Source organism: Osmia lignaria, chromosome 14 (genome assembly GCF_051020975.1).
Source record: "Osmia lignaria lignaria isolate PbOS001 chromosome 14, iyOsmLign1, whole genome shotgun sequence".
Lineage (NCBI taxonomy): Eukaryota > Metazoa > Arthropoda > Insecta > Hymenoptera > Megachilidae > Osmia > Osmia lignaria.
The window spans coordinates 614,364-633,223 of record NC_135045.1 but is presented as its reverse complement, the minus strand read 5'-3'; the positions used below and the strand labels follow the sequence as shown (position 1 = coordinate 633,223).

Below are 18,860 nucleotides of genomic sequence, written 5' to 3'. Positions count from 1 at the left end.
CGCGTCACCGATATCGAAACTAATGATTAAACTTTATATGTACATTGAATACGGAGGTGGATGCACATTAAAGTACCCAGAAGAAACGTCGTGGAACAACATTGTTTATCAGCCATTCGATAATTAGTAATTAATAATTAATAACGACTTTCTTTGATAAATTTCATTCTGCTGCTGAAAAAAAAAAAATTACCGAAAACAAATAAAATCATACCAAGTAACTCGAATTCGTGTAAAATGTGCAAGATATAATTTATCTTTGATCCACGATCAAAGACATTCAATCATTTTACCTGAAGGATTGCATTACGCAGGATCGACAGAACCGCGATGCATTTACAGAAGAAAATTAAAAGCGGAGCTTCACCGGTGGAAGATCAGTAAAAGACGCTTTCAGTAAAACGATAAGTACTCTTTCTTTTCATCCATAATTCAATATATTATATCGGCTGATAATAAGGTTGCTCGTTGGAATTTCAGGATCCAATGCGGTGAGGTGTTCCGGAAGTTGGGCCGCCATGTATCTTGTGCCAAGCGACAGAAACTCCGATGAATTTGCGCGAGATAATGATCGACCACGGTTTTTAATCGTGTTTCGAGTCGATCCTTTCCTCTAAGAAGTCCAGACTGTTCCTGTGATCGGCATCGATGTTGTTCAGAATGTTGCACAAACGAAGCAACCTCGTTTCATAAGGATAATTATCCTTCGATTCTTCGTTTGACAATAGATCTGAACACACGGATGTCATGTCGATCTCCAACGGGTAGACTTGCACGTTTCGGCCGTATCTGTTGGAGATATTAAATTTGTTAGAAAATGTTTGAAATACATATAGAAAGTCTGACATGATTCGATGACGTAAAAATTTCACAAAACAGCACTTATAGTTTAAACTTGCCTAATAAAATTCAAATCATTTCTTCCTCGTTTATACTCTCTGTCACTGTTCATCGTTCTGAATCCAGATCGACCGAATCTGATCACGATGTCCGGTGATTTCCAACGAGGATACCTGTTTACTTTCGAGCTACCATCGTCACCGTTCAAAATTTTCTCCACGTTACCATCCGGATCGCTGCGACCGTATCTGATGAACGAAGAACCCGGGTTGCTTCGTCGTTCCTTTAAATCAGAATCCTCTGAACGACCATCCCCGTTGCTGTGTCTCTTCAGCACGTAGTCGAAATCGCTGGACGGATCCTTGAAGATCCTTAGGCTACCGTCGGCCTTCAGAGGAGTCAATATCGACGATGACACCAATACGTAGTTGCAGAGGAACGGCAACACGTACAGAGATGATAACAGGGTCTACGACAATAGAACATAACACATATTTTTAGTTAAGTTAATTAAAATAATCTTTCCTATACATACTAATGTGTTGCTCGAATAGTAGAGCCGGGTCAATCGTGACCTAGATCTATGGAATTTATACAACTGTACTTCAATTAAGGTAATAGTTATTTTAGAAAATTAAAATTATATTCTATTAAGTAATACTTTATTTGGTTCCCTGATTGTTCAAAGATATTGCAAGATAAAAACGAACGAAGAGAAATAGAAACACGTAGCCACGGTTATAGTACGAGCTCATTATTTATATTACGCAACAAGGTGGACAAACGATAGTATCTTGTTTACGTAAGTTTCAAGAATGCAAAACCTTCCATTGAATGGGACACACAATGGGAAATAAGAAACAGTTATCTAAATCGAAAGAATCAGTTTCCCCGAACAATTTCATAGATCCCCTTCGTTTCTTCTTTCACGGTTTACGACTAGTTTCAATTAAACTAATTGCAAACTGAAGAATTACATAAATATATATGTAAACCATAATAGAAGAGTTGGAAGAATCTCCTGGTGTAGACACGCCCTGGAGCATCCTTGCAAGCAACACGGATCTAATAAAAGATTTTGTTACAGATTCCTCGAGATTATTCGAGATGCAACAAGCTAGCACAAGGTTAGCGATAAATAATATCGACGGGTTATTAGCTGTCTTAACAGGATGTTTAGTGATAGCAACGGTATACCGAGCAAGATTAATACCGTTGCCTTACGTTACTTTAATTAACCCCGTACGCGGCCACCCTTCATAATGGTTGCGTCGGCTACGAAACTTGCCACCGGTTTCTACTAAAAACCAACAGATTTACGAGGTTACTCTGAGAAAATAACGATATTAACGGACGTGATGCTCGTTATTATTATTCTTTATGTACGATCAGTCTCGTCTGTACTTGTCGGTGACGAATCGAGACGAAGAAATGTTAAAAGAAAGATTTGAAGGTAAAGAGTGAAAGAAAAAAAAAAAAAATTAGAAAAGCTTTTGAAGAGAACAAGGTATGCTGAGTGAAGAAGAAAAGAGGCAATTTGAAGAGACATGGAAATAAATAAAAAGAAAGAAAAAGCTAAGAGCAAATAATAAAATTATTATCCGTAAAAGTTAAATTTCGTCATTTAAGTGAATGATACATAAGACTTAAGTGAAGAAAATTTGAAAAGGTTTGAATGTGAACAAAGATGACGATAAAGGAGAAAGTTTTTTAACGTTCCAGATGATGTCCCTTCTTACTCTTGATATTTCTCTTTGCTCTTGAAATAAAATATAAGCTCATTATGTTCACATTTAATTGAATACTTAACTTTTACTTAACATTGATTGCTATAGCAAAAAATCTAATTCAAGTTCTTTGCATAAATTTCATGAAAAATGCAAGTAGCAAAGTATTAACGCGTGATACAACGTTATAAACAATCCTTTCATCAAGACACTCTTCTGTATTCATAAATTCCTTCTGTGACTTTTCAACTTACTCTTCCATCCGCGTCTTCTCTTTAGCATATTGGAAAAAGAAGAAAATAACGAAACACGACTCGCATAGTACCATGAGTTACAAGAAAAAGTTAAAGTAACGTCAAATTATTATCCCCGTCCCTTCTTAATGCCATTCGTTGAGAAAAAGATGAACTTTGAAATATTTATATTATTCAAGTGACTTTCTCCTCTCTTTCATATAACAATAAAAAGATGGGTATAACTGGCAAGAATTTTTAAGAGTTTCCCGTAAATGAAAATGGTTCATCACTCCACAGAGAGTAATCGTGAATAAAACGCGACTAATTTGCTCGAGAACGAAGAGTGTGCCACGAATTTTTCTTTGTATAATTAGCTGATGGTGGAGAATGTTAGGAAGGAATTAAAGTTTGAATTGAAATCGTAGGGGAAGAGAAAATGGTTGAAATGTTAATTGTCGAATCAGCCGCGACGAGCCAGAATATTATAGAATATAGAATAATTGACAAAAATTTTAATAAACCTTATATGGTATTAATATTATACAATTAACGTAAGGAAGCAAATCGGAAACTTAATTTGTCTGACTGCACGTGGTCTTCTCTACCGTAGCAACGATTGTATTAACACACTGACATAAGCGCAACAGTGGAAACAGCGATGTATGGTCAGACACGATCAAAATGCTACAAAAATTCTAACATAAACACAAAATTTTGAATAATATAGAAAGAAATAAATAAAAATTTAACAACAAAAACTTGTATTCGTAACTTCAATTACATTCTCAGCTCACATTTTCAATATTCACCATCAACTAACGAAACGAAAAAGAAAATAATAATAATAAATTTCACGTTAAGAAATAAAAACAGTACACGTGAGAAGCAAAGATGAATACCAGTATTCGCTCACCATTATCGTAAGTGACGTGGGGGGCAACGTTGACTATCAACTGGGGGAGTTGGCTCCGTGTGTCGAATTCTTCTCACGGATACAATAGAATAATAATAATAATAGGAAGAAGAAGAAGAAGAAGAGAAATCGCGGTCGTGTACGACTAACGCGTTGGTACAGAGACGTTTGCGGCCTGTTGGTGGTGGAACGAGTGTCCGGGGTTAGAGATGACACCCTTTATATAGAGACCGTCGGCGCATCCCCCGTAGACTCACGGACCGACACACAAGCCAGATAGCCTCACCTGAGTTATGATTGGCCGAGCGTACAACACGATACCTCTACATTATTTTGATTCAATTATACCGTCGGCTACCGACCTACGTAATCTCCCTTATTATTTATGACTCTTGGCAAATAATAATCATCATCACGTATGTTGGTGTCTTGGCCTTAGCTGATCCATGGGGAAGGGATCCTTGCGACGACCGATGATCGTTTGCTGATCAATCCTCTTGCAACCTGTACTAAAACAAAAACGGGTCATAGTATAATCCGGAAATTTTACAATTTCTTAAAATTTTTATAAAATCACTACAAATTTTGTACAGACGGTCATCAACGAATTGGTGCTCTAAATAGTTTTGTGGGAGGAGCTATCCACACTGGAAGCCTCCACCCACCTTATTATGCGGGCACAGGCGTCAAGGAGTCGGAACTTCCCATTGATAATATATATAATACAATGCCTATGATAATGGTGATACAATGACACAATGACCAGGGAGGTGCTTAGAAGTAGGACTGGTTTCAGGAACCCTTCATTATTTAAAATATTTATATCTTCAATATTTCGTCTTCAAAAAATATTTGAATATTATAACATTTAAACTTCAAGTTTAAATGCTTTCGTGACGTTATGTTAATTATTTACAACTGTGATGAAACTGTTAATTGAGTAAGGATAATGCTTTTAAAAGTTACTCTTCTGTACTGTAAATGATCTTTCAAGAAGTTACGAGTCCAGACTCCAGTAATTTCAAAGATTCCGTAAACGTAATATTTTTCAACTGAATAATCAAGAGATTTTTAACTCTCTTGTGGTTCCTTTAGAACTTTCCTTTCAGTATCTAGAATACGTTACAATCAAAATAAAAGGAAAGATTCTTTTTTATACAAATTTTAATCAATCGAGAAGCTTAAAATATTAAAGAAGAGAATTTTACCTAAGATTTGCAAGCAACACCATGAGATCCATAGAGAACCGCCATAGATTTAGATAAATATTGAAACATGGAAGACTGCTGTTGCTTCGTTTACTTTTCATCCATTGTTTCATGTTTGTTTTTCATTCGTGTAACCCCCACTTCGTCGATTATTGTTACTTCAGTTAAATTTTCCTGGAAGTAGATTCATCTTGTCGAGATTAAGGGACTATTGTAATTTGTATCAATACCTTTTCTTTCTTATTTCGTAATTAAGATATTAACTTCTACAGTGAATATGACGTTAGTTATATACTGAGGGTCATTAGCAATTGAATAAGTAAAAATAATATTAATATTAATAATGATATGAGTAACTGAAAGAAGATTCTAAGCAGCATTAATATTATATTATCGCTGCAGATCCGTGGTGTCCGTAACGAACATGTTAACATGATATTAATACTGCTTATTGGATTATATTAAATTTCTGGCAGCATTCATCGGTTATCTCCACGATATTCAATCTATTAAGATCTAATCAATATTTGAAATTGAAATAAGATTAAAAAAAGATAAAGATGAATTTATATGGAAAAAGAAGACACCATGAATATCTTCGAGGGTGAAATAGAGACTCCGGTGAATGGAGGATGAAATGCAACAGGTATAGACACTTGTTTTCCAGAGGTGAATCTGGGTCACTCGTTTCCCATCGTGAGATCGCGACACAGGTGCGAACATCTTCTCCTTATGTACTCGTTCAACGTGTTTCTAAAACGTTTTAAGCGTAAAAATGTAACCATGACATGTTTAACTTATAATATTACACCCTGAAGGCATTAATATGTTGTATATCATTAGCACCATAAATTTAATAAATAATTAAAAGAAGAAAAGGAAGACAATTTTAAATAAAATTAAAAAGCTACTATTTTCTAATCATACATCACTTCAATTAATAAATATATGTTAAAATAACTTTGGTAATTCTTATATTTTTTGATAAAATCATTCCTAAAGTTACCTATCATTTTGAAGCTTCCGGGATGGTTCTTGCCCTTAAGGAACGATGAGAAAGGAAGAATAAGGATCGAAGAAAAGGTCCTGCTGCTGCATAAGTAAGAATCATTACTTATGTAGCTTCACCATTCAAACGGTAGTATGACTTCCAAGTGAATACTTTATCAACCGACCTCATTATTATTTGTCGATGCACAACAGGATCAATCTACTCGTACACAAAGGGAAACGAAAACTTCTGTTATTTCATGGAAAAATTATCGCATTTGTAAGAAACTCGAGTGTTATTGAGGAAAGAAAAAAAAACATCAAATTTTCATTCATAATCTGAATAATTATGTATTAAAATATCTAATGAAATAAAATGAAGACTAAGGGATGAAAAAAATTATTTACATCAGTGTTAAAAATAAAAAGCAAAGAAAAGTTGTGCATAATATTTCTTCCTTCTTTCCTCGTCTCAAGGATTAATATTTAATAAAGTTGCTGGTGAACTTCTCATATTCGCGGAGGCTAAATTAATAGTTTGTTATTTGAACTTTTCATAAGTGATTAAAATAATACAACGTTTTCCCAACCAGAGGGGATGAACTTTAAAGTATTCAAAGCAATTCCTAGCAACGTGATCGCATTTCTTCCGTGAACGTTCATCGACTTTTACTCGCGTTGCTCGTAGTTTTCTTCTTTTTTTTCTTGTCGCCTCCCCCTCTACGTAGGTGTACAGCGTATTATAAGTTGCACAATATAGCACGTTTTATCTTGAAAAATGTTTGCCTCCCGCCTTGCCAACAACCATTGTATTTGCTTTGTGTACGAGAAAGAAGGACTGACATCCCTGGAAGTACATAATCCGGTGTTAAGCCGATGAACCAGTAGAGTGACAGTCTGCACAATTGTTGACATTCGAACCGTGATCTATTCATGGTGTTAACAAAAAAAGGAGAGTTCAAGGTTTACATGGTAGGTAGTACTCACTAAACTGAACAGGAAATGCTTAGTGAATGTAAGCTGAAAAATCAATCCTAAAAAAAAAAAATACAAAAGAGTTGCTACGTTTTATATAATGTGAAACAAAAGGTTTATATTACCATATTCTCACTTCGATATTTACAAATAGTGTTTCAAGTGTTCTGGTTTCATTTCTACACACTTGTGACATTTTTGTATAATGAAATAGCGAACTCTGTATGTTAGTTGTCTCCTAATTAGATATGCAGATGATATTAGTACGTGAATATCCTCTAAAGTGTGTAATCGTTAACGTTTCTGATATGTAAAGCTGTATGAAATAAAGATAAGAAGTAATTAAAGTATTAAAAAAATGTTGGAATAAAATCATGTAAAATTGTGTAGCTTAAAACTATTACATTTTGAAAATGAACCCTCTTAAAATAAAAATTATTGATCACGAAGGTTGTTAGATAAATTTAAAGCAGAATATTTGTGCAAAAAAGAACTATATTTATATTTAGGAATTCTGGATCCCACAATAGACAATCTTTCGCTAAAAACACACCACAAACAAGAAAAATCTCAGAGCTGCTTTGATATGAAAATATTTGTATACATATAATTTTAGGAATAAATAATTATGTACATGCGTGGAATGTCATTATCTTACTGAGAGTAACAAGTGAAATGCAATAGTTTCCAAAACTTTATCTTACTTCCATATTGTAATCAAAATAAATGTATTATTCATAGGAGCATAGATTCTCTTGAACCATCTTCTGTGAACAGTGTAAATTGAAGGTATAAGAAAAATGGCAGCAGTTTAATTTTCAGAAAACTATGGATGTAATGTACTAAAACATTAGCTTAGTTCTCTAAGATATATTTATACCTGTATTAAAATCAATATCCTTTCCGCTTTTCAAGTCTTATAATTTGATGATGTAACTTTTATCATTTTTCTTTGTACACCCTCGAAAATAATTCTTTAAATAGCGTTAAAATATTATTGTCACAGTAGGCTACGACTAAATAACTAAATCTTTAATTTATTATGAACAACACGGAATGATCTCTATGCTCCTGCACAATAGCATTATTTTGTAAAATGATAACAATACCTTGTAAAAAATTAATTGTAATAATTTACAATTAAAGGTATAATTAAAATGTTTCATTTTTGCAAATATCTGTGGAATCCTCTTCTATCCATGTTCGTGGGAATTTCGTTTAACTTAGACTACCTAAATTGTTTCTTACAGATACACATTAAAATCGGCTCATACACGACACTTATGTCACACAAGCAGCTGGTTCCACCATTATCAATTTATTAACACGCAACCACTTATAAAATAGTATCTGTAAATTGATTTATATTCAGTCTTTGTAGAGTTCTCTTAAAAACTATCTCTTGCATAATTTGTTTCTTTTTTCATGCTTTGTTCGAAATACAAAAGCTTCGCACCAATGAGAATAACAATTCCCGTTATTTCCCATATCGTTGCTCACATTTACTGTACTTTTCTAACAAACATATAAAATCCTTCACAGATAGGCAGAAATGCAAAGGTAGTGTGCTGGAATCAAAAAGAAAACATTTTATAAAGAGTACAAAGGGAAGGAAGTACATAAATACAGAGAACAGAGAAAATATTATAGTAACAGACATACAAAAATTCTGTTATTCGTGTTTGCCATGGTAAAGCACCATAGGTGCAACAAACATGGCCATATATTATCCCTAAATCAGGGTCTGGAATTCTCCATACATTTAGTTTTTCATCAAGTAAATCAATATTTATTTCTTCAGATTTAATTGTTCCTGCTATAACAGCTTCAGCTAATTTTTTTGTTAATGTTACTATTTCTCCTTTCCCATCTGAAGAGGATAATAAAAATACCCTTGTTTTTAACTTGGAATCTGCAAATCAAAACCATTAATTAATCATTACTATGCATATTCTTTTATTATAAACATTTATAAATAGATTCATACAACAACGTACCCGTTATTCCATTTCGCGTGGATTTTACATTTGGTTTATTCCAACTTATATGATCCATTAAATCAGGCCGCCTCTTTGCTAGTTCATATTTCAAAGAACTCTCATTTCTGACTAAAAAACCTGTAACAAATATAATAAATAAATAAATGCAGTTCGAAATGCGATGTTTCCGAAGTTTTTGAATTGAATTGTTTGATATATCGATATACAGAGTACTGTATACGTTGCGAGTTCTGTAGTTATTTTCTTTTGTTAATTTGGTAACTAATAGATAAGTAGACATCCATGAACGATAACGCGCGCACGTGTTTCGTTTTGTCCTTGACTACAAATAGTAAAATACTTGTTTAAAGTAGCATTGCATAGTTTATTTACATGCAAATTAGTTTACAAAATGACAACAATTATAGTTATCTAATATCAAGGACAATTATCTTACTATCTAAAAACTTTTTTTGAACAACATGATAAAATCATTACATAACTATTGATATTCATTTAATCACTTCCATTTCTAATTTTTTGCATTTTGTATTATAATGTAAAAATAACAGAAATGCTAGCAACTTGCAAATTCATAGATATAGAACTACGTGTTTGTAAAAGGAAGATAATTTATATGAATTATTTATAAATAAAAATGAAAAACAATGAAAATTCGAAGGTCATTGCATCACTAATGCAATTCAAATGACCGCCATTAAACCCCAATTTTGAGGTTAGAATGAAATATAGATCAAATGAATGAATATGCTGAGAAATGTATGATTATCGAAAATTCACAATCAACCTAAGATATTATTTTTTTTTTCTTTTTAAATGTAAAAAGCAATAATTTTAACATAACAGTTAAGTCATCAAATTTCTTCAAACGTTAGTCTTCCAATCATCACTTTCCTATACCTTATTAATAAAGATAGATACAATGAATTTACAGCACTAAAACAAAAAAATGTGTAAAAAGATAATCGTTAGCATTATCAACAACAATCAGATAAAAGAGATAAGCAAAATTGTTACCATTAATGTCAAAAAAACTGATGTACGGTATACCAAGTGTGATACACCACCCAATGATTCGTATGCAGTCAAAAATAGTATTTTCCATCGTGCCGAAAACAATCACTATATGCCTGGGTAGTTTTTTCTTCTTGTTCGCTGTTGTTATTAACATTTCAGATTCTGTCCTTAAGTTTTCACCGTACCAAATCTTAGTACACTTGCGATAAAGGCTCGTGTAGCAATTATAAACCGCGGCAAACAAGTCGCATATAAAGTGCGTTAGTATCAACAATATACGTAATACTATGAACATAATGCCTCCTTAAGACCGTCGGTCTATGTAACATAATCACATGAAACTAACAAAAAATCAAGATTTTCAAAACTACCCGGGATATCACGAGGAGGCTCGTGTACCTAACCACTGACCCGTCTAGCAGACGGTCATCTCACGTGCACCTGCTTACGCAGAATGACGGACGCACTCTTCTGTCGACAAGAAATACTAAACGTCGCATGTTGTTGACTCAAATTATATTCCTAATTAGATCGCACATGAGATTTCATGTTACTATGACATTAAAACGCAATTTTAGGTTGCCTGAAGTAAAATACATTTTCTATTTATCTAAAACAGCAACGACAGAAATACAATTGCGTCATTTAAATGCAATATTGCTGAGTATTCTAATCGTTAGGTATAATTACTATTATATCCATGTTTATAAAAGCAATGCTATTTGAATAATAATAAAGATATCATTCTTAATTGTATTATTTCATTCAAGTCATTATATGCGAAAATTCATGTAAAACTTATTTTTAGGTTATATTCAATATATAAATAATTATCGCTATTTACATTTGTTTACATTACTATTATTCGTTCAACGAAAGACCTTTTAAAAGAATTAAAAAGGATAAAACAATAATGAATGCTTAAAACATTCTGCTTAAATAAAATTTAACTAAATTATCACAAATTCGCAACACTGTAACACCCACGGACAATATCACAATTTTGTAAATACAGTACGGAACAAAATGTCGCTAATTCATAGTATGTACACATTAAAATAACATTTTGAATAAAAAAAAGATTTCGAATTTAACTTTAAAAAATCGTATAAGTTATTAATAAATAATTATTTTATCTATATAATTTGTATGTGAAGATTTGAATATCACTGTTGATATTTTTCATGGCGCGAATATTGCGGTAACCGTCTGCTGCACTTGTCGGAATGTTTGAATGAGCGGCTCGTATTTTCTGTGGAAGTACGATAATCATTCTTTGGAAGTTATATGTATTTATTTATGTGACTGGTTTTAAACAAACCTTTCCAAAAAAGCAATAATTTTGAAAGTACATCTGATACTGAAGGATACATTGAAGGTATACTACAATTTTGAATTTTTATAGGTTAGACACGTGGTGTGTTTACTTCCCTAACCTCATACTGTATATTTTTAATATAACAACACTTTTTATATGTATATTTAACATAACATAATAATATAAATTTATATATTATTTCAGTAATTATAAAATAAAAAAATGTCATTTCGCGGTCGTGGAGGTGGAGGATTTGGAAGAGGCGGTGGAGGAGGAGGTGGATTTAGGGGCGGAAGAGGAGGTGGAGGATTTCGAGGAGGACGTGGAGGTGGTGGATTTGATAGAGGAGGAAGAGGGTAATTGTTTTAATTTTCACTTACTTAGACATATCATTAACAATTTGTGTGTTGCAGATATGATCAAGGTCCACCAGAACAAGTGACTGCATTAGGTCGTTTCACATGGACAGTTCAAGATGACCTAGTTGCTAAAGTAGACATAGAACAAGTACCTTTTTTTAATGCTCCAATCTATACAGAAAATAAACAACAGGTTGGAAAAATAGATGAAATATTTGGTAATATCAGGGATTACTATGTGTCTATAAAACTATCAGAGAATATAAAGGCATCCAGTTTTCATAAAGATACACAGGTATATTTTCTTATGCACAAGTAATATCTAATTATAATAATATTTTCTCTAATTACTGGTGTTGTTTAATTTCAGTTATTCATAGATCCAGCAAAATTATTACCTCTACAAAGGTTTCTGCCTAAACCTCCTGGATCAGAACAAAAAAGAGGCGGTGGCGGTGGCCGAGGGATGAAAAGAGGTGGTGGAGGACGTGGTGGTGGTGGCCGAGGTGGCGGTAGACCATCATTTGGACGTGGTGGTTTTGGCAATAGAGGAGGTGGAGGTGGTGGTTTCAGAAGTCGTGGTGGAGGCGGCGGTGGCGGAGGAGGAGGATTTGGAAGAGGTCGTGGAAGAGGAAAGTGGTAGAAGAATAAAGATTATAATAAATTTTTACATAAAGACATATGAAGTGATAAAGATACCTTACTTTCATTAAAAGAATATCAACTTCTTTAGTGATATAAACGTTTCTTATATTTTATGTACAATCATACGTATATTTCACTGAAATAAAACTTCTCATTGTTACACTTCATCAAATTTAATATGCTTTCCAAGTTCTTTTTCTGCCTTCTTCAATAGTTTGTTTCTCCCTCTCTGTTTAATTTTAACAGTCTTACTTAATTTTTCTTCTCTGTCGCGTAAAATTTTATCCCAGTACATTTTTTCTTCCTCACCTGTACAATGACAAAAAACGGGTGTTTATATATAAGGATACATGTATTTAAACAATATTGTTACCTTCTAATACTGCCATGTTTCTCTCCTTATCAGATTTTTGTGTAAATGTTTGCGCGGCTTCGCTTGTATCGCATCTCACATAAGCAATGTAAGAACCATTTTCAACATCTATATACTTTACAGAATTATTACTCTTTAACTCCATCTGAAAGAATATTAAGTACATGAAAAAGATGTATTTACAATTGTACTATACATTTTACTTAGGTGATTGTTACGCACTTTAAAACTTTTTGGATCCGTACATGGTTTATCCATTTCAACTTTAACTATAACTCCTGGAATAAATGAAAAGCGACACGTACTTATATTATCTCGCTTGTTTATTTTATCCTTCTCATCGTTTTCTTCTCTGTCAGCTTTATTTTTTTCGTAATTAGACCACTGATTCCATCTTGCTTTTTTAAGATGCTGTTTAAGTTGTTTCATTTTACTCCTCTGTAATTCCAAGTATTTATTTCTAAGATGTTTCCAATCTTTTTTAGCCATTACTTGTAACCCCATACTATAACTAACATCTTTAATTTTACTTTGTTTCTTTCGTTTTCTTTTTTTCTTATTTTTAGTTTTATTTTCTTGTTCTTCTGAGACTGGAACTGCATTGACTTCAGTTACCATTTCTTCACAATCGTTTGATACCTGTTCTTCATTTACAGATACACACTTCTTAGATTTGTTTGGCTTTTTCTGAATACTATCAGTAAAACTATCGTTCTGTTTTTCATTGCTGGATTCCATTTCATCGCTATTTACATCTGAAGATTGTTTAACTTTTTTCTTCTTGCTTTTTGTTGATTCATTATCTGACTGTTTTTCTATATCAACAGTTTCAGGAAATTCTACGTCTTTGTGTTTTCTCTTTCTTGCTTTTTTTTTATTTTTATTTTCATGATTATCTGAATTAGAACTGTCATGATTGTCTGCAGTAGTAGTAGTATTAGAATCTGCAACTATTACCGATTCTCCTTTCTCTGTAACCATTACAGGTTCTTCTTTCTCTTCTACATTTTTATCAATTTCAATATTTTCTAATCCTTGGATATCAATAGCATTTTGATTATCAATAATAAATTCACAATTTTCACTTGAATTTATTTGTTTTCCTTTTAATGTTACATCTTTCTCCATATCATCAAAAGTAGTAATACTTAGAAGTTCATCAGGGGCAGTATATGAAGGTAAAAGACAGCCTTTTTTTTGAAAAGCCTAAAAGAAATTTAATAATATGAAATAATTTAATCTTATTTTACCTTCATCATGTATGTTCCTCTTACCTTGAGGCACTTTCCAGCCTCTTCAGGTGTATTGAACTCTACAAATGCAAAACCCTTTATTTTTTTATTATTTTTAAATCTTGGAACTGAAACATATACAACTTGACCATACTGAGAAAATATTAAACTCAAAGTTTCATGATCTGCATCTGGAGGTAAATTTTGTACATAAACTGTACATTCATCAATATTTTCTTTCTGTACTATAGGTGTTACACGACAAACTTTTGTTCCATCATCTGATATAGATAATATTGTTGATGCTTGCAGAGCTTTGTTTATTCTATTTATATCAGTAGTTAAATCTCGTATTTTATTGAACCGGAGGAAGATTCTGAGATCAACATCTAAACAGATTTTACAAAACAAACACAATTACATACATGTGGTTCAAATTTAATAAAATGTAAGTATGATTTAAATAACTCTTACATGGATCTTCTTTAATCAAATTATTCAGAAACCTGTCTTTAGTTAAATTTGCATCACTGAAGTAAAATTCCATTTGTTTAAGTATTGCAGCATGTAATGCCTTTTTTCTAAGTCTAGGTTTCCCTCGTGAAGTGCTTGTAACTTTATTAACTGTTTCTATATGTGATTCTTCTATTGGTTTTTGTACATGAGGAACAGGAACTCTTTCTGAGTCTAGTTCCATATCAGATTGTTGTTCTTCCATCACCATTGTTATTTACAAATTTATGAATTAACGTTGAACAAATCTGTAACTTTATGTGTTTTCAAATACCTACAAGCTTATTTTCAACAATTATTTGCATGTTCAACTTACGAGTAATGTTTACCTTAAATGTACAGTAAGATAACTAAATTTTCAATGAAATCTTACAATAATTAGATGTTTTTATGTACTCGACCCAAATTGCAAACAGTTCCCGGTCGAGAATCCTCACAAACAACAAAATCTAAAACCATATAACATATAGATATTGAAGACATCAGATTCTTTCTTCCACCTACATGTGTATACGCCATGTTCTTTCATTCTTCACGCAAATTTATGTTCTCTTTAGATTTAGTTAGTTAATGGTAGCAACCAGTGACATACCAACACCATTGAAAAATCTCAAGTCATTCCTTGATTTATACATTTAGAATTGATCAACGATTGTTCATTTAAAATAATGGAGGAGATGGGCATTATTTTGCCTGATAAGGTGCCTATATTTTTACCATATTTTCTTTCAAAATTAAAAAAAACAGATTTGAAATTGTAATTATACTCAGCATCATCTGTTATAACCTTAACATTCGTTTACCACTTCTTTAACTATTAATTAAAATTTGTTATTAATCTGTAGGATGTTGGAGAAATGGATTGTAAACCTGTAACTGGACATTACACTGGTGCTGGAGATGAATTAGATGTTGAAGATTTATATACTAAATATAAGGTAAGCAGAGCTAATATTCTTTTTCATGCTCATTTACCTACATTTATTATTAATTGAGGTATTAAAACTATGATTTTATTGCTTATAGAAATTACAAAGGATGTTGGAATTTCTTGAAGTTCAAGAAGAATACATCAAAGATGAGCAACGTAATTTAAAGAAAGAATATTTACATGCTCAAGAAGAGGTAAAACGTATACAAAGTGTACCTCTGGTTATTGGGCAATTTTTAGAAGCTGTAGATCAAAATACTGGTATAGTAGGTTCCACTACAGGCTCTAATTATTATGTAAGGATTTTGTCTACAATTGATAGAGAGCTGTTAAAGCCTTCTGCCAGTGTAGCACTTCACAAGCATAGCAATGCTTTAGTAGATGTTTTACCTCCAGAAGCTGATTCAAGTATATCAATGTTGCAAGCAGGTATACATTTATGATTGTTACTATTTAATAAAAAGTATAATAAAACTTTCTCTATATACTATTTTATCTTACAGATGAGAAACCTGATATTCAGTATAGTGATATTGGAGGTATGGATATGCAGAAACAGGAAATCAGGGAAGCAGTAGAATTACCTCTTACTCATTTTGAATTATATAAGCAGATTGGAATTGATCCCCCAAGGGGTGTGTTAATGTATGGTCCACCTGGATGTGGTAAAACTATGCTTGCAAAAGCTGTAGCTAGACATACTACAGGTATATATTATTGTAATATTTACAATTGTATACACTTATAGGATGTACAAATTAATGTTATAATATTAATATGTTTCAGCTGCGTTTATTCGCGTAGTAGGTTCTGAATTTGTACAAAAATACTTGGGTGAAGGACCAAGAATGGTCAGGGATGTTTTCCGTTTAGCCAAAGAAAATTCACCAGCTATAATTTTTGTTGATGAAATTGATGCTATAGCCACGAAAAGATTCGATGCTCAAACAGGAGCAGATCGCGAGGTGCAACGTATTCTTTTAGAATTGCTTAATCAAATGGATGGTTTTGATCAAACCACCAATGTTAAAGTTATAATGGCAACGAACAGGTAAAACTATTACTTTTGTTCTACATAATAATGTATACAGATTTATTGATTCGTCTTTCTCTTTTTAGAGCGGATACGTTAGATCCTGCGCTTTTACGTCCTGGTAGATTAGATCGTAAAATAGAATTTCCTCTTCCCGATCGTCGACAAAAACGTTTGATATTCTCTACAATTACTGCCAAAATGAATTTAAGCGAAGAAGTGGATCTCGAAGATTATGTAGCCCGGCCAGATAGGATTTCCGGCGCTGATATTAATGCAATTTGTCAAGAAGCAGGAATGCATGCTGTTCGTGAGAATCGATATATAGTTTTAGCGAAAGATTTCGAAAAAGGTTACAAGAACAACATCAAGAAAGACGAATCTGAACACGAATTTTATAAATAAAAAGGAGACAATGTACCCTTATGTGTCCTTGATATTTCATGATCACATATGTATTTACAAGTTCATGTATTGCTATGAATCAAATAATATACGTTTACACACTTTTTGTATCGTTAATTACCATTAGAATTCCATTACATTTTCCTATGTATGTATATACAAATGTAGATAATTGGCTTATAAAATTTGAATAACAAGTATACATATAGAGATATTTTAAACATTAATATCACTTAATTGTAAGATTTCTGTAATTTAATAACTCTAAAGACTGTATTTTTGCTAAAATTTATTAAAATTACAATATCCATATAGAAAATTGATCATAATTACTCTAGCCTTTTAACAGTTAAATAACGAGAATTCATCGTGATCATTCATTATGAAATGTTATGAGATGAAGTTGCGTAGACTTTTAAAATAGCGTAATTAATTTTTTATCAAACATAATAAACGAAGATTAGCAACATAATCGAATAAAAGCGACATATTTTCATTCACTCAATGTATTACGTTTTTATGTGGACTAAAATATTTACTATAATCCTAACCTAAAGCGATAACAGTAAATAATATTTTAAAAACATTTTTTAATAATTGTTACTTTTTAATGTTGTAATAAAACTTTATTACAATGAATTTACCACGTATATTAATAGTGAGTACCGAAAAAGGGAAAGCAAATGAAATTGCTACAAGTAAGTTGATACAACTAATTCCTGAAACAAATATTTTGATTTCCTGTACTTATTTATTTTATAGACGTAGGAGCAGAAAGGTTATCTAATCAAGATTACTTTGAATATTATTTATGGAATATACAAAACAAGTATTATAAAACACAAGTGTTAATATGTGTTACGGAAAATCCTTCTCCAGATATTTCAATCGACGGTGTGGAAGCTCTTATTATACATCATGATCCACAGGCAGTAAGATCTTTCATTCATAAAAAGAACTTTCAACAGGGCTAATGATTTTTAGCATTAATTTTCTTAGGAAAATGCAGATGAAAATTTAAAACAATGGTCATCCCTAATTGCTTCTTTAGCTGAAGCAGAAGTATTATTGTTTTCTTGTAACTTTATAACAGATGTTGTTATTAGAGATAAAGGTATACAAAAATACATAATTAGCTAATATAATATCATTAAGACAGAACAGATTAAACATATGTTTGGTATATTTTAGTGATAAAATGGTGTCTACAAAATAAATTTGAATTGATTGAATTCAATAGACCTGATGTAGATGCTTCAGAAGCTGATTCAGAACATAATAAATATGGTATCGAAAGGATCATTGAAGCTTTACATGCTCATATGTGGCCTAATATGATACTTAAAGGTTTTCAACAAAAATTATACTTAAACTTAGATCTTAAAATATTGCTATAATTGTCTATGACAAAAATTGTGATTGATTTTAATGTTGCAGGGAAACCACCAAACATAGATGACAGAAATAATGACATGAATGAAGTTGAAGAACAATTTGAAAATATTGAATTGAATCAAGATTCCACAGAAACATTACCAATGGAGAACATGCTAGGTTTGTTGGAAGCATACTTATTAAAAAATTATGTTACAGTTTGTACAAATGAAGTTTTTCAGATGGTATTATGGGAGAAGAAAATACAGATTTTGGTGAATTGTTTAGTCATTTAAGAGCTATGAAAGAACATGCAGCGTCGCTGCCAACTAATCAAAGACGGATAGCAGCCGAACAATTAGTTACTGCTTTCTGGAAGGCGATGGGCGGTGATCCATCAGAAATGGAAGATTAATTTGTATACATCTAGATACATGTTAGAGACATAATTATTTACAATACCTTTTCGATGTTAGTTGTTAGAGTAAAATGCTAAGAAAACTGATTCTGAAATGTTTGAAACCATTTCAATACAATTATAATAGTAGCATAAGAATGAAATGGAAAGATATAGTATTGCATGTATCCAACATATTTAAATTTTGCATCGAAATTTTATAGTAAAACTTTGTACAATTTGTTTTACAAATGTTTTATACGTAACTTCATAACTTCATCGTATATTTATTAAATAAATTCATGCAATCAGTGTAATTTTAAATTCTCTAGTGAAATAATTGTAACAAAACATCTTTGAATAAAAATCAAATG

General features: G+C 31.9%; 6 protein-coding genes and 1 long non-coding RNA gene across 10 annotated transcripts; 4 read left to right on the top strand and 3 right to left on the bottom strand.

The window, feature by feature from the left end:
* Positions 1 to 177: 177 nt before the first annotated feature.
* On the bottom strand, positions 178 to 4,058 carry LOC117609146 (FMRFamide-related peptides). The gene is made up of 3 exons (XM_034335110.2): positions 3,717 to 4,058; positions 900 to 1,309; positions 178 to 789 (listed from the first exon to the last, which is right to left on the bottom strand). Exons 1-3 carry the CDS (start codon positions 3,717 to 3,719, stop codon positions 585 to 587), a joined length of 618 nt encoding a protein of 205 aa, XP_034191001.2. The 5' UTR covers positions 3,720 to 4,058; the 3' UTR covers positions 178 to 584.
* On the top strand, positions 1,308 to 2,494 carry LOC117609148 (uncharacterized). Its single transcript, XR_004582526.2, has 3 exons — positions 1,308 to 1,454; positions 1,529 to 1,642; positions 1,928 to 2,494. It is a non-coding gene; the product is annotated as an uncharacterized LOC117609148 (long non-coding RNA).
* A 4,198-nt stretch (positions 4,059 to 8,256) lies between the features above and the next one.
* On the bottom strand, positions 8,257 to 10,655 carry Tango14 (transport and golgi organization 14). The gene is made up of 4 exons (XM_034335104.2): positions 9,907 to 10,655; positions 8,887 to 9,006; positions 8,552 to 8,801; positions 8,257 to 8,457 (listed from the first exon to the last, which is right to left on the bottom strand). Exons 1-4 carry the CDS (start codon positions 10,199 to 10,201, stop codon positions 8,367 to 8,369), a joined length of 756 nt encoding a protein of 251 aa, XP_034190995.2. The 5' UTR covers positions 10,202 to 10,655; the 3' UTR covers positions 8,257 to 8,366.
* Positions 10,656 to 10,963: 308 nt separating this feature from the next.
* Positions 10,964 to 12,226, top strand: Gar1 (Gar1 ribonucleoprotein). The gene is made up of 4 exons (XM_034335109.2): positions 10,964 to 11,284; positions 11,429 to 11,580; positions 11,638 to 11,878; positions 11,954 to 12,226. The coding sequence occupies exons 2-4, from the start codon at positions 11,447 to 11,449 to the stop codon at positions 12,224 to 12,226; spliced, it is 648 nt and encodes a 215-aa protein (XP_034191000.2). The 5' UTR covers positions 10,964 to 11,284; positions 11,429 to 11,446.
* Positions 12,227 to 12,382: 156 nt separating this feature from the next.
* Larp7 (La related protein 7) lies at positions 12,383 to 14,796 on the bottom strand. Of its 3 annotated transcripts, none has more exons than XM_034335096.2 (6): positions 14,663 to 14,796; positions 14,308 to 14,594; positions 13,876 to 14,222; positions 12,824 to 13,807; positions 12,602 to 12,746; positions 12,383 to 12,537 (listed from the first exon to the last, which is right to left on the bottom strand). In XM_034335096.2, exons 2-6 carry the CDS (start codon positions 14,555 to 14,557, stop codon positions 12,386 to 12,388), a joined length of 1,878 nt encoding a protein of 625 aa, XP_034190987.2. In that variant the 5' UTR covers positions 14,558 to 14,594; positions 14,663 to 14,796; the 3' UTR covers positions 12,383 to 12,385. The 3 variants fall into 3 exon arrangements, with proteins under 3 accessions (XP_034190987.2, XP_034190990.2, XP_034190988.2); XM_034335099.2 differs by having other exon boundaries at positions 14,308 to 14,600; positions 14,676 to 14,795; XM_034335097.2 differs by having other exon boundaries at positions 14,676 to 14,782.
* Positions 14,797 to 14,911: 115 nt separating this feature from the next.
* Positions 14,912 to 16,819, top strand: Rpt3 (26S proteasome regulatory subunit Rpt3). Of its 2 annotated transcripts, none has more exons than XM_034335103.2 (6): positions 14,912 to 15,047; positions 15,192 to 15,284; positions 15,373 to 15,706; positions 15,781 to 15,984; positions 16,064 to 16,328; positions 16,397 to 16,819. In XM_034335103.2, the coding sequence occupies exons 1-6, from the start codon at positions 15,015 to 15,017 to the stop codon at positions 16,713 to 16,715; spliced, it is 1,248 nt and encodes a 415-aa protein (XP_034190994.1). In that variant the 5' UTR covers positions 14,912 to 15,014; the 3' UTR covers positions 16,716 to 16,819. The 2 variants fall into 2 exon arrangements, with proteins under 2 accessions (XP_034190994.1, XP_076548335.1); XM_076692220.1 differs by having other exon boundaries at positions 14,955 to 15,103.
* A 204-nt stretch (positions 16,820 to 17,023) lies between these two features.
* LOC117609328 (alpha- and gamma-adaptin-binding protein p34) lies at positions 17,024 to 18,799 on the top strand. Its single transcript, XM_034335522.2, has 6 exons — positions 17,024 to 17,413; positions 17,478 to 17,647; positions 17,715 to 17,829; positions 17,907 to 18,062; positions 18,153 to 18,269; positions 18,332 to 18,799. The coding sequence occupies exons 1-6, from the start codon at positions 17,350 to 17,352 to the stop codon at positions 18,502 to 18,504; spliced, it is 795 nt and encodes a 264-aa protein (XP_034191413.1). The 5' UTR covers positions 17,024 to 17,349; the 3' UTR covers positions 18,505 to 18,799.
* The last annotated feature ends 61 nt before the right edge of the window (positions 18,800 to 18,860 follow it).

Coding starts and splice junctions, on each gene's coding strand:
- LOC117609146 (XM_034335110.2), bottom strand. Junction 790..899: donor AATGATTTGAATTTTATTAG/GCAAGTTTAAAC, acceptor TATCTCCAACAG/ATACGGCCGAAACGTGCAAG.
- Tango14 (XM_034335104.2), bottom strand. CDS start 10,201: ATGTTCATAGTATTACGTATATTGTTGATACTAACGCACTTTATATGC. Junction 9,007..9,906: donor CAGTTTTTTTGACATTAATG/GTAACAATTTTG, acceptor TATTTGTTACAG/GTTTTTTAGTCAGAAATGAG. Junction 8,802..8,886: donor CACGCGAAATGGAATAACGG/GTACGTTGTTGT, acceptor TTTGATTTGCAG/ATTCCAAGTTAAAAACAAGG.
- Gar1 (XM_034335109.2), top strand. CDS start 11,447: ATGTCATTTCGCGGTCGTGGAGGTGGAGGATTTGGAAGAGGCGGTGGA. Junction 11,581..11,637: donor TTTGATAGAGGAGGAAGAGG/GTAATTGTTTTA, acceptor TGTGTGTTGCAG/ATATGATCAAGGTCCACCAG. Junction 11,879..11,953: donor GTTTTCATAAAGATACACAG/GTATATTTTCTT, acceptor GTTTAATTTCAG/TTATTCATAGATCCAGCAAA.
- Larp7 (XM_034335096.2), bottom strand. CDS start 14,557: ATGGTGATGGAAGAACAACAATCTGATATGGAACTAGACTCAGAAAGA. Junction 12,747..12,823: donor CGGATCCAAAAAGTTTTAAA/GTGCGTAACAAT, acceptor ATATTCTTTCAG/ATGGAGTTAAAGAGTAATAA. Junction 12,538..12,601: donor AAACATGGCAGTATTAGAAG/GTAACAATATTG, acceptor GTCATTGTACAG/GTGAGGAAGAAAAAATGTAC.
- Rpt3 (XM_034335103.2), top strand. CDS start 15,015: ATGGAGGAGATGGGCATTATTTTGCCTGATAAG. Junction 15,285..15,372: donor ATTTATATACTAAATATAAG/GTAAGCAGAGCT, acceptor TATTGCTTATAG/AAATTACAAAGGATGTTGGA. Junction 15,707..15,780: donor TATATCAATGTTGCAAGCAG/GTATACATTTAT, acceptor TTTATCTTACAG/ATGAGAAACCTGATATTCAG.
- LOC117609328 (XM_034335522.2), top strand. CDS start 17,350: ATGAATTTACCACGTATATTAATAGTGAGTACCGAAAAAGGGAAAGCA. Junction 17,414..17,477: donor AGCAAATGAAATTGCTACAA/GTAAGTTGATAC, acceptor TTTATTTTATAG/ACGTAGGAGCAGAAAGGTTA. Junction 18,270..18,331: donor ACCAATGGAGAACATGCTAG/GTTTGTTGGAAG, acceptor GAAGTTTTTCAG/ATGGTATTATGGGAGAAGAA.